Source organism: Camelus bactrianus, chromosome 30, assembly GCF_048773025.1.
Source record: "Camelus bactrianus isolate YW-2024 breed Bactrian camel chromosome 30, ASM4877302v1, whole genome shotgun sequence".
Classification (NCBI taxonomy): domain Eukaryota; kingdom Metazoa; phylum Chordata; class Mammalia; order Artiodactyla; family Camelidae; genus Camelus; species Camelus bactrianus.
In genome coordinates, this window is record NC_133568.1 from 24707997 (window position 1) to 24723360 (window position 15364).

The 15364-nt window shown below is 38.2% G+C and overlaps 1 protein-coding gene across 5 annotated transcripts in view; it reads right to left on the reverse strand.

Annotated features, from left to right (window-relative positions):
* The window catches only part of RTTN (rotatin), a 122467-nt gene that overhangs the window by 74228 nt on the left and 32875 nt on the right, over positions 1-15364 (reverse strand). For all 5 annotated transcript variants that reach the window (XM_074355447.1, XM_045510656.2, XM_010947094.3 and 2 more), the window contains 8 exons: positions 10853-11065; positions 9364-9476; positions 7973-8099; positions 6139-6264; positions 5507-5623; positions 4447-4586; positions 1684-1855; positions 34-133 (listed from right to left, as the gene is read on the reverse strand). In XM_074355447.1, the coding sequence (XP_074211548.1) occupies positions 34-133; positions 1684-1855; positions 4447-4586; positions 5507-5623; positions 6139-6264; positions 7973-8099; positions 9364-9476; positions 10853-11065 (1108 nt within the window). The remainder of the gene's footprint in view (positions 1-33; positions 134-1683; positions 1856-4446; positions 4587-5506; positions 5624-6138; positions 6265-7972; positions 8100-9363; positions 9477-10852; positions 11066-15364) is intronic.

Sequence of the window (15364 nt, forward strand, 5' to 3'; positions counted from 1 at the left end):
TGCAATTAAAAAAAAGGATAAAACCAACATTACCTTGCATGATCACAGCTAACTGCTCTGCAGCTGACTTTCTCAAAACAAGATCAATATCATCTGAGATAAAGATTTCATAGACCTTTTCAACAGTCTCCAACTGAAAACAAAAAAAACACAGAAAAAATTTTTTTAATTTACTTCCAATTTTCCAGTAAAACTTTGTAGTTTATACTTAAGCTCAAAAAGTCAATGTAAGTAACTGATACATTTACATTTGCAACAACGATGTGATGAGTCAGGGAGGAAGTTAGGCTCTAAAAGAGCCATCATATCAAATAAACCTCTCTTTTTAATGTATATTTCTGCTAGGAAGTCATTCATAATCCATCAGCCACTTTAAGAATTTCACAGAAAACATCTAAGGTATGTAACATCACTGCAGGTAGCACCCAGCCCGCCTGTGGACAGCGACCCCAGACACGGGACGCGGGCCTGTCCTGCTGCTTCCAGGGTCCAGCAGCTGGAATTCCGTGCCCGACCCCTTCCTCCTGTCAGAGACCCTGAAGCTGACAGCTCTCCGGGCTTGCTGCCCAGCACTCTGACCAGGCCTCCCCGAATACCAATCCCTGATTGTCACTTCTTACCAGGACAGAGTCGGAGGAAGCAAAACACAACAGAAAAGGGGGAGGGGAAAAGGACAGAGAGAACACTCCGTTCCCCCACCCGCTGCCACCTGCAGCCCTAACGGGGACTCACCAAGGATAGTTCTAGAACCCCACTCTCGCCCTCCTCCTCACCACACACAGGGCACAGAGTGACACCAGTGGCTTAGTACTCAAGAAGTCCCAACAGGACCTGGTATGTGGCTCATAGAAGGTTCTCCAACCCTCCCGCCAGGGCTGTCACATGTCCCCAAACACTCAGGTTAGAAGAACACTGAATGTATTGTAATACGTGTGACTCCACGGCACTGCCCCAGGCATGGGGGCTGGTCTAAACCTAAAAAACCTGACAGGCTGCACACTTGGAGTCATAGGAGAAGCCATAAAACACAGGAATGAAGATAACGGACAGCTTGCTTTGTCTTTTACCCACTCCTGTATCAGTCGGGGATGATTTGGGTGCAGCCCCGGACAGACAGGGAAGTGAAGGCCATACCTCTGAAGAGATGGAAAAAGCCAAAGATATGGAAAGGAAAGTAACAGCAAAATCTCAGAACCACCATAACATTTAAGAGGAACTGCCTTTGCCTTCTATATTATTTTTTTCCTCCAATAATGAAGAGACTGAAAACTTTTGTCATAGAGGTATTTTCTTTTTTGCTATTACAGTCAATTTCCAACATAAGAAAAAGAATAGCTTTTATGAGAGTGGTATTTGTTTTTATGAGTCATCACAGAATTTCTTTCCACTAGATCAGCCTTATGTTGTATTTAAGGCACTATTCAAATTAATTTGCATTTCCAGTGTATATTCTAAATGAAAACGGCCATGATCCCTGGCACATAGCAGGCACTCAAGAAATACTTGTTCAATGAGTAAATGTATCCAGAAGCCAGAAAAGGCCAGGACACAACTTCAAACTTGGCAGCAACAATCACACCTGAAGCCCCATCTCTCTCCCTCTCTGGCAAGTAACGAACTGCAGAATATAACTTAAAATACATCAAATAACCTCACAGTAATAGACTTGAAAGTTATAGTCACCTTAATAATCAGTTCTTTTCTGTCATCCAGTTTGAGTTCAATAGGTTTTTTCACAATAAATAAATTAGTAACTCTGGAGAGAACTCTGGCATCTATTGAAGGGCGCTTGGTACCGGCTCCCTCTTCCCTCGTGAGGTAACATGCTAAGAGCTTCAACGCCAGTGCCCGGACCCTGAAGGAACAAAGTCTTGAAGTCAACATTTTGTTACACAAAAATGTCTAGAAATTATAAAGGCCTATAATCACAAAGAACTATTACAAAATCAACATAATAATTAGCCACGTTTATCCTAACATTACTGATGACAGTTTAGTTTTTCTATTAAAATATCTAATGCATAACTACAATCATTCTTTCATTTTATATTTATAAATAAGCAGCAGAAATAAAGAATAATGAATAACTACAAGTGAAGACACAGACTCGCTGAGACTGTCAACTTCAGTCAATGTCACTGCAAACTTCACAGTCAGTATCACTCCAGAAAGCTGGTCCACAAACCTTAGCTCCTGGCTCCAAGTCTAGTCACAGGCTGACCCACGAGTCCAGACAGCAGGCCGAAGCTGCAGGTGAGCCATCACACTAACAGCTGAAGCATGATATTAGGGGACAAACAGATTCCCTCAAATATGAAAGTGCAAGTAACTTTGATTCCCGTCAAAATTCTATTTTATCTGGAATGGATTAGCATTAAGGTCCGCTGAGTCGGAAGGTGGGAGATTTTGAGAAAAGGTTGAATACTGCACACCATCAGACAATGAACTACAGGGAAACTGGGCAAATTTCAAGCGGGAATCCAAGTCCCAGGTTTTAGGTACTACTTGTGAGACTACAATTGAGGCCTGCGCACTCAGGGAGGCCTCCCTACCACAGCAAAGGCTGTGTCCAGTCACCCGAAGCCCCCCGGCGTAACACTGAGCTCGCTTTATTACAAGCAGCAATAAGAAATAACCGGTGACACTGGTCTTCTCCATCACATGCCCAATTCTGGAAGGGCAGTGTCATGTCTGGGTTGCGAGCTGCCATGTTCCCACAGCCGACCACGGTTCTCAAGTGCTTCCCAAATCTACAGAAAGAAGGAGTTTACCGTATTCCTAACAGATACCATCTTCAAAGGGCAAACACATACTCCAAGATGGTGTGAGAGTCAGGCAAACTTTCCCCCTCTCCCATCTGCTGTTCCCTCATGAAAGCTTAGAACAGCAAGACACCCACACGTGCTCCTCCTTTGTGCCAGTACGATCTGTGCTGAAATCTAGGGTCAGTTCAGGGACAGTCATGACTCCCAGGAAAAAGGCTAGAGTGGGATACGGAAAATATATGTTTATGCATCTCCTCCTCTGGTTTATAAATTTAGCGTTGTTTTAGATCCAGTATGAGCTCCAGAGACCAGTTACTCCTCTACGCTTATTTCTTTCAACAAATACATTTTGAGTATATCTGTGTGCAAGGTACTCGATGAAGTTCTGAGGACATAAAGATTAGTGGACAGGGTTCCTGCCTGATGGAGTTCACGGTCTGCATTAACCAAATAATGAAAACAAATATGTAATGTAAACTGTTTTAAGTTCTGCGTAACCGAGAATTACTTTACCCAAAGAGAGGCCTGGCCTTGCCCTTGGCTCCTGGGAGGGTAACTCTAAGCCCTTGGATGTCCTGCCTGGTAAGTGCTTTTTGTTTACCTGGAGACCTTAGGCCCCCAAAGGTGAACAGAAGACACATAGCTATTGTGCTAAATCACCAGTTTGGGGCAGGCAGTAGACACTAGCACATTAATAAAGACACGGCCCAGGGCCTGTGGGAGCACCCGCAGAAGCCAGTCCCCGAGGAGCACAGACACGCGGACTCCGTCTGCCCCGCTGCAGCCTGCGTCACGCACAGCTTTACTTCCTACAGGACGCAGATGCTTCTACCATCTCCTCTTTGATTTTCCTCCTTCCATTCTCTTAATGTTTTAGTGTATCTCACCTTCTTCCTTATTTTTCAGTCTGATCATCAGTTTATAAATATGCCACTGTACTATCCTGATGTAGGCATGGGGAAGACAGAAGTACCCACTGTCAAAAGAACGTCTGTCCGTCCTGCCCTTTTCAACCAACCCTCTCCCTACACTGCTCATCCAGCTTGACACTAAGCTTTTTTTCTCTCCTTAGGGAAAATCTAACCACTGTTACCTAAAGAAAGTAACAGAGAAGATACACGTTGAACTGACACAGAGAGAAGGAAGACACTGTATCTCTCCTTCTTTTCTTTTAGTTAAAATGACATTTACACTAATGGTGGAGGAAAAGACACTTCTTCAGTTTCCCGAAAAAGAGGACAAGCTAAACAAGATTAAATCACACATGTACTCTGGTGTATGAGGGAACTGGTACACGACATTTTTATGAGTAACTTAAATTTTCAGAACAAATGTTTAGAAAAGTTTCACTCCAGGAGGCCAACAATTTCTAAAGCGAGAAGACAACAGGAATGCCCTGCAGTCTGTATATCTCCTGGCTTTCCAGCCCGCCCGAGGCAGCACTGTGAGCAGCTGTAACATGGGCTGATCTGATGGCCAGGCTGGAAGACGAATGGAGCATCTCAGGAAAGCATCCAGAAGACCTTGCGTCGAGTTAGTTTCATGCACTAGTGCCCTCTCTCTGTCTAATGACAGAGAATAACTTTCCTCCACTTCCTTTGGTTTTACACTGTTCGACATAATTCCATCCTTTTCTAGAATGTCTGCAGTCATCTTTCCCACTGAAGACTGCTGTACTTACGACGGCTTTCTCACCAGCAGGAGTCGCAATATGGACTTCAACCGGGTGGTGCAGGGGAGAATCCCTTCGCCTGCCTCAGAACTCGCTTTGCTTAGGAGGAGAACGCAGTTACCCAAAGGGTCTTCTGTGTCCGCATAGCCCTAACAGATTTCATAAAAAGAGAGATCATTGTTTGATTGTATACCCATTACTTAATTTTTTACCTTGAAAGTAAGAAATGTGTTTGACCTGTAAGGCAACTCATAAATTTCTTTCAATTCAGTTGAGTAATGACTTCTCAAAACAACATCCATGAGGTAAGAAGTCTACATACAGCTGTATTTAAACAATAATCCTGGAGAAGGTCAGGAAAACACGCCAGCCGTCTCGGCACTTTCTAGTTCTTCCACTTTCCAAAATTCCAGGTGCGGCACTTCCCCTAGATGAGGCCCCTCCCAGCCCTTCAGGCTGCCCCCCGCACCAGCCGGAGGTGGCGTGCGGCCAGCTGGTCTGCAGGGAACTGAGCTGAGCGAGCGTCCAGGGCCAAGGCCCAGGCTCTTTCCTACGGGACGACTACTCCTGTGATGTGCTCCCATCTCCACCTTCTCCCCCAAGGGAGGCAGGGTCCTGAATGTCCCTCACTCCTTTACCTAAGCCCAGAGGACTGCTAAAAAAGCTTTGTTTCTAAGAGCTCATCGATCAAAGTATCGCTCTGATCCACACACGCACGGACAGAATTCATGAAGCAAGTTCCATTATGTAATGTTTGCTTAAAAAGCAGTTAGCTTTGCCTAAAAGCCTTTCTATATATAAGGCTGCGTTCTGTCTTCACAGTCAAGGCTAAATGCCTCCACCTCACTTCTTAACCTCCCCCCTAGACACACAGAGCGCAGACAAGTCGGCTGGCCCGGTTTAACCTTCTGCCAGAAACCAGACAGCCACCCACCTCCTGCTCCCTCGCCCACAGCGCCCTCGCAGCCTCTCCTCGTTCTCCCACAACACGCAGCGCCGCTGCTGGCCTGCGCGTAACCAGTCACACCCACCAAAGATAAACGGCGTGGAAAATGGGTCTGCAGAGTACCTGCAGGACTGGGATGACAGGACAGAGGGCCTCAATAAACTTGTTCCAGGTCAGCGCTGTCATCATCAGTCGTCCCTGCAGCAGGTACGTCAGGATGGCCTTGGCAGCAGCGTTCACCTGCTCAACAACACAGGCGAAACAATCCAGCAAGATGAGGTGACCCACGGCGTCACCTCACCTACCGGTGACATTCTGCAAAATCTGGAAGGTGCTGTAATTGACATCTCTTCCTTCAGATGTTCCTATTTCCACAGCATCCCCTCACAGTCCAGTCTTTCCCCCGAACAATCTCTTTTTTTTTTAACCTTTAAGGTATATTTTTCCATTGAATAAATATATTCCTTAATGAAATACACTGCTTGCTATAACCACTGCATCATTCTCTACATCGTATATGAAAAACTTAAGTAAAAAGTTTGATCTGAATTTTCTGAGAACAAGTATGTCTTGTATTTTGCGTCTCATTTTAACATCTCTTTTTCAGTTAAATAACAGCTTAACTGAACCCATGTATCAAAGACAAGTTTCTTCTTAGTTTCTCCTCAGACTACCTTGTTACCCTGCAGCATCACCTTGATGCAGCTGAGTATCTAAAGAATTAGTGTAGTCTTTTGTACTTCAACTTGCCATACCTCATTTTTGGGCTCTTGCATGCCAAATGCACAGATCTCGTACAGAACTTTTGGGTGAAGCAGAAAATGAATTCCATTACAAAGTGAAGACACAGGTTGACTGACATTGTGGACGCCTAGACATTCCTGCAAAATAATACAGAAAGTTTTTAAAAATTAGTGACACTGATTTTTCCAGAGGAATCCTCCTTCTTCTGTTTCTAATTCAAATCCAATTTTAATATTTACTTTGCTGAAACTTTTCTTTTAACTAGTAGAGGATAAAAAAGGTTCTCTTGACTAACAGTTTCTGAGTCTGCATGAGATCTCTATTACACTTCTTTCAGCCAACAAGCATAGTCTTGATAAATTAAATAACCAAATTGCTGAGACAACCGTAATCTTTTAAAATTGTTCATAATGGCAGACACAAAGGAAAAAAGCAACACGATAAACTTATCCCAAGGTATTCTCACTTTGTTTACTGAGGTTTGACAAAGAGAAACAAAATTCAAATCAAAACAGACTTAAATTTCTGGGTGAGGGGAAGGACAACATATATGTGGGATTTTTTTTTTATTATCAAAACAGTGATGCACCTGCATATAAGTAATGACTCTGTACCATCTCTTCGACTAATTATCACAAACTCACTTCTCAATTTGAATGAAAAAACAGTATTTTGTTAGAAACTGCTTAAGATGAGAGGGGAAAAAAAGACTACCTGAAATATTAACAGAATTTAGTTTAAGTAGAAGATAACAGTACAGTCAATAATGACTGACTTTTTCATCCTGCAAATCACTCCTTCCTAACCATTGCCAACTACCCAGAGATCAGAAAGTTACACACATACATAGACAAACACACACATTCATACTTCTTCTTTTTAAACTTTAACTTTACTCCATACAACTTTATATTTCAAGCTTCTGAAAGAATTTAAGCCTCAGCCCAAAGGTTTAAAAAAAGACGTCACTTATTTCCTTAAAAAACTTCAAGAACAACTCTCTGAGCTTCCGTTTATTCATCCATAGAATGGAATAAAGCTGATCCTTAATGCATATATAATATATAATGAATATATGAAAGCACAGACTTTCTTAAACAGACAAAAACAGTAATATGTATGATTTATAAAGACATGCATATATAAAGCATGGATGGGACGAATAAACACCAACTTTAAAGTGTGGTTACCCTGGTGGCAGAAGAAAGGGGGAAGAGAAAGGAAAAATGCTTCAGTTATAACTAGTATTTTTATTTCCCTGGATAAAAAAGGATAAATAAAAATGGCAAAATGTAAACATTTGTTGTATCTAGATAGTACTTATAAGAATTTTAAATATAAGGACATTTTTAAGAGTACATAGAAACATACATATTTTTCAATATTGTCCTATGTAGTATTTTTTCAATATTGAAATAGTTAATACTCTATGTACTATTCTATGATGAAATATTTTAAAATTTAAAAACATAGAAAATATTTGTTTCAAAAGAAAAAAAGAAAAATATTACTAAGGAAAATTTAAGCCATCGCAACCTAAAACTTTTCCTTAGCATAGAAATCACTTTTGAATACCTTGGAGAAGTCAAGTTTTCCAGCATTAAATAACACAACATAAACGTAATTCTTAATAAAACTTCTAATAAAGCAATTCAGTTGCTAGACTTACTAAGTTAAGGCAATTTAATAGTACAAGTTGCTTAGAGTTGACTAAGATTAATTACCATCTACTTCTATGGTAATAATTCTTATACCTTATTCAAAAGGTCAAGTAATTTAATTTTGGAATTTTATAAGAGAATACACTGTTAGTGCTCCCCAAAAAATCAAAAACTAAAAGCCTACCTTAATAATTTCCAGGCAGCAGTGGTAAGTTTTAACTTTCACTTGTAGCAGTGGGTGAGACAACATACGCAGAAACACCTTCTGGCTTTCTCCTTGCAGTAATGGACTGGCCTGTGCAGACTTCCAGCTGGTGAAGGTAGAATACCCAAGACAGCTAAGCAACTAAGTTACGAAACAAGAAATTGAAAAACACAGAAAGAGCTTTCTTTCTACTTTAATTTCTCCAACTGGGATCTTAGTTAACTAACCCAGTATTAGTATTTACTTACTTATTTCAAGGCAGAGAATATTTTCTCTTAAGGAGTATAGATAACTAAAATGTCTTTAAAAACCTATATTTAGAATGTAAAATGGTACAGCCATTGTGGAAAACAATATGGAGGTTCCTCAAAATATTAAAAATAGGAATACCATATAATCCAGCAACCCTATTTTGGGGTATATATCCAAAGGAAATGAAATCAGTATTTCCAACAGATATCTGTACTACCATGTTCATTCCAGAACTATTCACAATAGCCACTACATGGAAACAGTGTCAGTTGATTGATGAATGGATAAAAAAAGATGTGGTGTGTATGTACAATGGGATATTATTCAGCCTTAGAAAAAGAAGGAAATCTTATCACTTGTGACAACATGGATGAAACTGGAGGACATGGTAACATAAACCAGGCAAAGAAAGACAAATAATGCATGATCTGACTTACATGTGGAATCTAAAAAATCAAACTTATAGAAGCGAATAGTAGAATGGAGGTTGCCAGGGGTTGAGGCATAGAGGAAATGCAGAGATGCTGGTGAAAGGGTACGAAGCTTCAGTTGTGCAGGATGAATAAATTCTGGAGATCTAACATACTACATGGTGACTATGGTTAGTAACATGGTATTGTACACTTGATAATGTGTCAAGAGAGTAGATCTTCAATGTTATCATCACAAAAAAACAAAAAATGGTAACTGTGTGAGGTGACTGAATACATATAAATATACATATAAATAAATGTATATAAATATTGTGTAAGTGAATGTATATATAAAAATCTATATTAAAAAAACCCCTCAATTCAAGTTATTAATTAAAACATCAAAGATAAATAATAAACAAATGTGCCTGGATACCTGGTTGGAAAGACACCAAAAATACAAAAATCCAAGGATAATTCATGTTGATTTTAGGCATGACATTTTTAAAGTTTACTTTTGAATAAAACAGTTTACTTTTCTAATGCAGCTATAAATATACAGTTTAAAGGTCAGATACATATAATAGCAATTTAAATTTAAAAATAACAAGATTTAAGACTAGTTTCATTTTCATTGCTCTTAGTTTACACACACACACACACACAAATCTTGTAATATAATAATATTAAGAAAGAAAATATTACATCTTTGAACAAATGTAAATGATTTCCTTTATTAGGGGGAAATGCTGATGATAGGAAAAGCTACGTAAGGCTTGGTCTGCCAACTCCACTAATTCTAAGAGATTCTTCTCTCCCTAAAAAAGAAGCAGAATGGAACAGTAAATGTCAATGTCATTTATAATAAAACCTCAACAGCTAACACAGCACCTTCAAGAAATTAGATCATCCAGAGACCCTGAGATTGTTCACATTTGCTTAAGTCCACTTTTTCAACAAGTAAACTAAAAATGTCAGCCTACAAGGAAAATGTGGGGGAAATGCCTGGCTAAATGCCACGAGACCTCCTACTATTTACTTCAGAGCGGCACAGTTCTTAGACTGCTTGGTTGTAGTCCTATCCCTCTAACTGGGGCTCAAGGCAGGGTCCATGTATTTTAAGATCAACACCCTCTTCTAACATCCTGACCAGTTCTAGGAACACAGAGGATGGTCAATACGTGTGTGATTAACTGATCATGCACAATGTCACAGAAATAGTTAAACTAACAGACAATTCAAAATTCTACCATGGATGAAACAAGAAGCCAGTGGCATCAAGATGGAGCAAAGAGAAAACAAAAATAAACAATAGTGGGTAAATAAAGGAAAATTAAAAATATGAGGTTCAGATAAACTCCACTGTAGGGGAGACAAGAGGAATAAGAATTTTGCCCCTAAATTTCAAGATCATCAAGGACCCATTTTCGTATTTTCAGACAGTAAGCAACTATTGTAGTCAATGTCTATTTTTAGATTCATTAACCTTTTCATTGATAACATATTAAATAATATCCTAAAAGGAGCAAGTAATAAATACATAATTGTTGCTATAACACTGTACTAAAAGTCATCCTACTACCTTAAAATCTAGTTCATTACTTTATTTAACAAAAAGTCAGGCTCTTTGTGTGAGTAAATAAGGGTCTATAAAACACTAAGGGAAATGTGTCTATAAATAAGCACTAAAATGCCTCTTATACTTCTGTTTATGCCAGATGTCACTCTGTTCACATACAGTAAGCCACTTCAAAAAGGAACTCACTATCAAAGATATTGATAATAATTACTGTTTTTTCAAAAACCACTGGTGTCAGTGGAGGGTATAGGTCAGTGGTAGAGTGCATGCCTAGCATGCATGAAGTCCTGGGTTCAATCCCCAGTCCTTCCATTAAAAATAAATAAATAAACCTCATTACCTGCTGCCCTAAAAAATTTTTAAAAGAAATAGAAAGAAAAAAAAAAAAAAAAAACCCCACTGGTCTCCTGAATATATGCCATTCATTCAGGTCTTCATTTTACTTTTATATAAATCATACCCTTACTTTAATCTGATAATTGGGCCATTCAGTAATAATGTACCCCACCTCTAGGATTTCAATTGTTAAATATCCATTCATTTGAAAACTATAAGTTAAATTTTCTAAATAGCTTATCAAAAGGATTTTAAAAAGGTATTAGCAAAACTTTTTACCTCCTTTCCAACATCAGACAGGAAGTTACAGGTACATTCAATTGAATAAACAGCCTCTGCAGTTCGTTTATAGATACTGTAGTTTTCAGAATTCAGCTGTTCCAAATAGGCCACGACAGCCTCATGAATATTTGGATATTCCAAAGAAATAGGCATGTCCAAAGAAACTAGAAATAATGCTGCTGACATGGGCTCTGGTAAAAAGTGGCTTGCCTTGATAAATTAAAAAAAAAAATTAAACCATTTTTTATATAAACATAGCAGACCATAATCTTAATATAGTTCAACTTTTTTAGTAATTCTCTATTACAAAGTTTATGATTTTCCAAAGAAAATTCTATCCCCCAACACATCATTTATTTCACATTCTCGTTCAATGCTATTTTTCTCCACCCAAAACATCTCAAGTTCAAATTTCAACTCTTTCCCAAAGCCTGGGGTCCAGGATACCGCCTTCTTCCCCACACCAACCCTCAGAACTGCTCTCCTCCTAGGCTCACACCTCATCTATGCCTCTGCTACTGAACTGAGGGCACCAGGCCTTTTCCTCGATGAGTTTTCCACGCGTGTGCACGCAAGTCTCCAGAAAAACACAATAAACTGCTGAGGATATAGCTCAGGGCTTATCAGCTACATATTAAACTGAATAACACTAAATCAAGTACAGCTATAGACTGATTTGAAAAGAAATTAATTTTTTACTTGGTTTTGTGTTTTAGAAGAGAAAGGAGAAATTCAACATAATATTTAAAATAGTTCTGAAACATTCACAGAAGACTGACCCTAAATTAGTATAAAATCAAGGGGTTCAAATGAAATAGAGAATATTTTATAACTTTAAATCAATTGATATAAAACTTAAAAAAAACTCTTTGTTAGCTTTTTTTAATGATTCTAGCATCGTGATAGGAGTCTACCAACTGAAAAAATGAAAAGGATTGAAAATTCAATGTTCAGAGAAAATCATTTGGCAGAGCTCACCACTGTGGCTGAAATGCTGTCTTTATTAAAGTAGGTTATTATTTCATGGATAACTTATTCAAAGGATAATCATTACTGCCTGAAAATCTAAATCAGCTAAACTACGCTTTTAAATGAAATAAAGTTGCCAAGTGAAGTATCAAAAACTAAAGGGATCAAATTTTTAGGTTACTAAGCACAGACACACACACAAAACCCAGCTATTAAGAGAAATAACACATTTTGTTCCAGGACTGGATCTACATGTGTGTGAAAGACAGGAATCTGGGGTGGCTCTGAGGTTTTTTTCCTGATCGACTATCAACTGGAACGAAGGTGCCACTTACTGAGATCGGGAAGACTACAGGAAGACCACACTTGTGAGAGGGAGGAGAGAACTGCGTTTGGGACATGTTAACTTAGAAGTATGAACCGTCCAGTGAGGATGTCAAAGGATACTGGATATATATATGAGATGAGGGTTCAGGTGACATGCGATCTGGAAATATAAATTTGGGAGGTGACAGCAAATAGATGGTATTTAAAGACTGCAAATGGGATGATACTGCGTGAGGGCCGTAGCTAGTCCTGGAGTTCTAACCCTTTAAGAGGTGAGGAAGATAAAGAGGAATTAGCAAAGGAGACTTACTGAGTTGGGCAATGTGCTAAAATAGGAAATCCTAGTGGTTCTAACTCCAGAGGCACTGTTTTCTGACTTGAGGCAGAAAAATAAGAATAGCTGATGGGAAAATAAAACAAGCACTGCACAGAGCGTCTGGCACATCACACTCAAGACATACTAATTTCCTTTTTTTCCTCCTTTCACTTCATCACAAAGGAATTCTGACATTTCGCTCTGTATATCTAAATCTGAAACTCCTATCTCAGCAACTCAAAGCACCAAGGTAAGGCCATAAGTAATCTTTGCGTGGCCCAGTGGGCTGATCACAGTTCACACTGCAGACTGAAGACATTGGTTCTATATATACATAAGCATTAGTCACGTATCAGTTGGGACTAAAAGCAAAGATATTTCAGTGGAAAGCCATTACCACTATTAGATTAAAAAAAGACTCAACATCACTATCATGCATGCTGGGGAGAAAGGGTGTATGTAATATTGTTTTCTCTAAACGTTGTCACTCAGAGCAGCCATGGCATTATCCTAGGGCTTGTTAGAAATGCAGATTCTCAGGCCCCATCCAGCCCTAACAGACAGACTAGGCAAGGACTGATGAACAAGATCCCTGGGTGATCTGGTTACACGTTACAACTGGGAGAAACGCTGCTCTGAATCAAACAGCTGTACCCAATTACTAGACTCTACATACCCCACTAAGAAGTCAGAGCCTTGTGATATCTGTTCCTCCTCACCCTCCGTCTGCTTGGCTAGGTGAGGAGGGTCACAGGGGTTCCTAGGCTGCTCAGGGCCCTTGCTTCTAGCACAGGTCAGTATTTCTAGCTCTTACTTCCCAGATGTTCCCCCTAAAGGAAGTTAACTCCCATTTGTTTTTACCCATTTGATTTATCCAACCAGAACATTTTTAATAAGATTATCAGTGTATCATTTTAACCTATACTCAGGTATTCTCCAAATTCATTCAAAATCAGCAATTATCAATTTTAAAAAGGTCTTCAAGTGCATTTTGTCAAAGCTTTCAAATTCAGGAAATCTCTACAGAGATTCATATTATCATTTTCCAACTTCCAAATTATGTATTTGCTAGGTGGCAACTCAAATATTTAAAAGCCACTTTCAAGGTAGAAACTTTCAGAGTCGAAATTCCACTTCAATTTTTGGTGGGCTAGCAACAGACAGAGGGCAGCATAACCTTGCATTTATATAAAAACTGAAGGAGAAATTTAACAGCAATGGAAGAGCATTTTTGTTTATTTCTAATTTTAAAATTTTTGATCAATCAAAGCAATTGTAACCACCTATAAACCAATAACTTAATTATAGTCTCTTCAATGACCCCATTAACTGTTTTAATGAAGTTCCAAACTACATATTTAAAAGAGCTATCAAAAATTACAGATATTAGGGGGAGGGTATAGCTCAAGTGGTAGAGTGCATGCTTAGCATGCACAAGGCCCTGGGTTCAATCCCCACTACCGCCTCTAAAAGCATTAATAAACCTAATTACCTCCTCCTGTCAAATAAAAACTAAAATAAAATAAAGAAATTTTTAAAATACAATAATAAATAAAATTTTTTTAATTACAGATACTGACCTGCCTTCAAAAACAAAAAAATTACTACCTTCAAAAAAAAAAAAAAAAAAGGCAGAGTTGGCTTTACGTTATTCTAATAAAATAAATTATTGATTTCTATTTTAACTGATTCCTGACCAAATAAGCAGAGATAAAAAAGTCTATAATCAAAAAAGCAATAAATAAGCTATATGATACAACTGACAAGTGACTTTTCCACAATACTACAACCTATAGATAGATTGATCACTTGTAATACTTAATAACAAGTTATTATAGCACTAATTTTCCAGTTAAGTAATATTATCATGTAAAGTGAGACACATTTTAAATGCAATTTCAGTCTTATGTGACTGAAATTCTTCAGTTTATAACATTTAAGGCTTGGAAAATTATCACTCTTTAACAGAGTGTTATGTTGAAACATAACAACTAATGAATGAAAGTTAAAAATGAAAATTAACAGAAATAATGTTACTTTCCCTAAAGCAAAATACTATAGTTAAAATGTAATGTTTTCTTTTCCCAGATGACCCGATATTACATGCATTGTGTATGCATTATTAAAAAATGGAGTTGAAACCATACATTCTGCAGAATTCTAGGCAACAAAAGGGCAAATGGCTACAACAAAGGACACGAAAAAGCACAGGAAACAGTTCTTTAGCTGCAGTGATTTCTCCCATACCTTCACTTAAGCATGATGCCACCCTTTTCTTTTTGCAATAAATATACTACAAAACACTTGCATAAGTCATTTGAGATATTTTTACCACTAACATTCAAATCAGATATAACTTCCATTTAAAAATACAGTCAGTAAGATGATTTAAAACAAATATTTACACCTATTAAAATCACCTTTAACATACAGTCATATAATGGAATAGTATTTTGCAATAAAAATAAACAAAACTGCTGCGAGCAACGATGATGAATGTCAAAAAACAATATCTGGAAGGAGTACATACTTTAAATTCTATTTATACAAAGTTGAAAAACAGACAAATTCTTCCATGGTGACAGAAGTCAGACATGAGTTTAGCTCTGGGGGAGGCAGGAGAGGCAACAGATGGAAAGGGGCCTTCAAAATGCTGGTAATGTTCTATTTCACGTTCTGGGGGTGGTCACTTTTTAAACACAGATCTATTCACTCGGCAAAAATGAACTGAACTATGTACTTTTCTAAACGTTACACCACAATTTTTAAAAGTTACCTAAAAAAAAAAAAAAACCTTTACAGAATTAGTGTTTTTTCTATCAATTGATTTGTCCAAGTGATTCAAAAATGTTAGCCATTTCTCAATTTCTACATTTCCAGTGTAATCTCTGTACAAC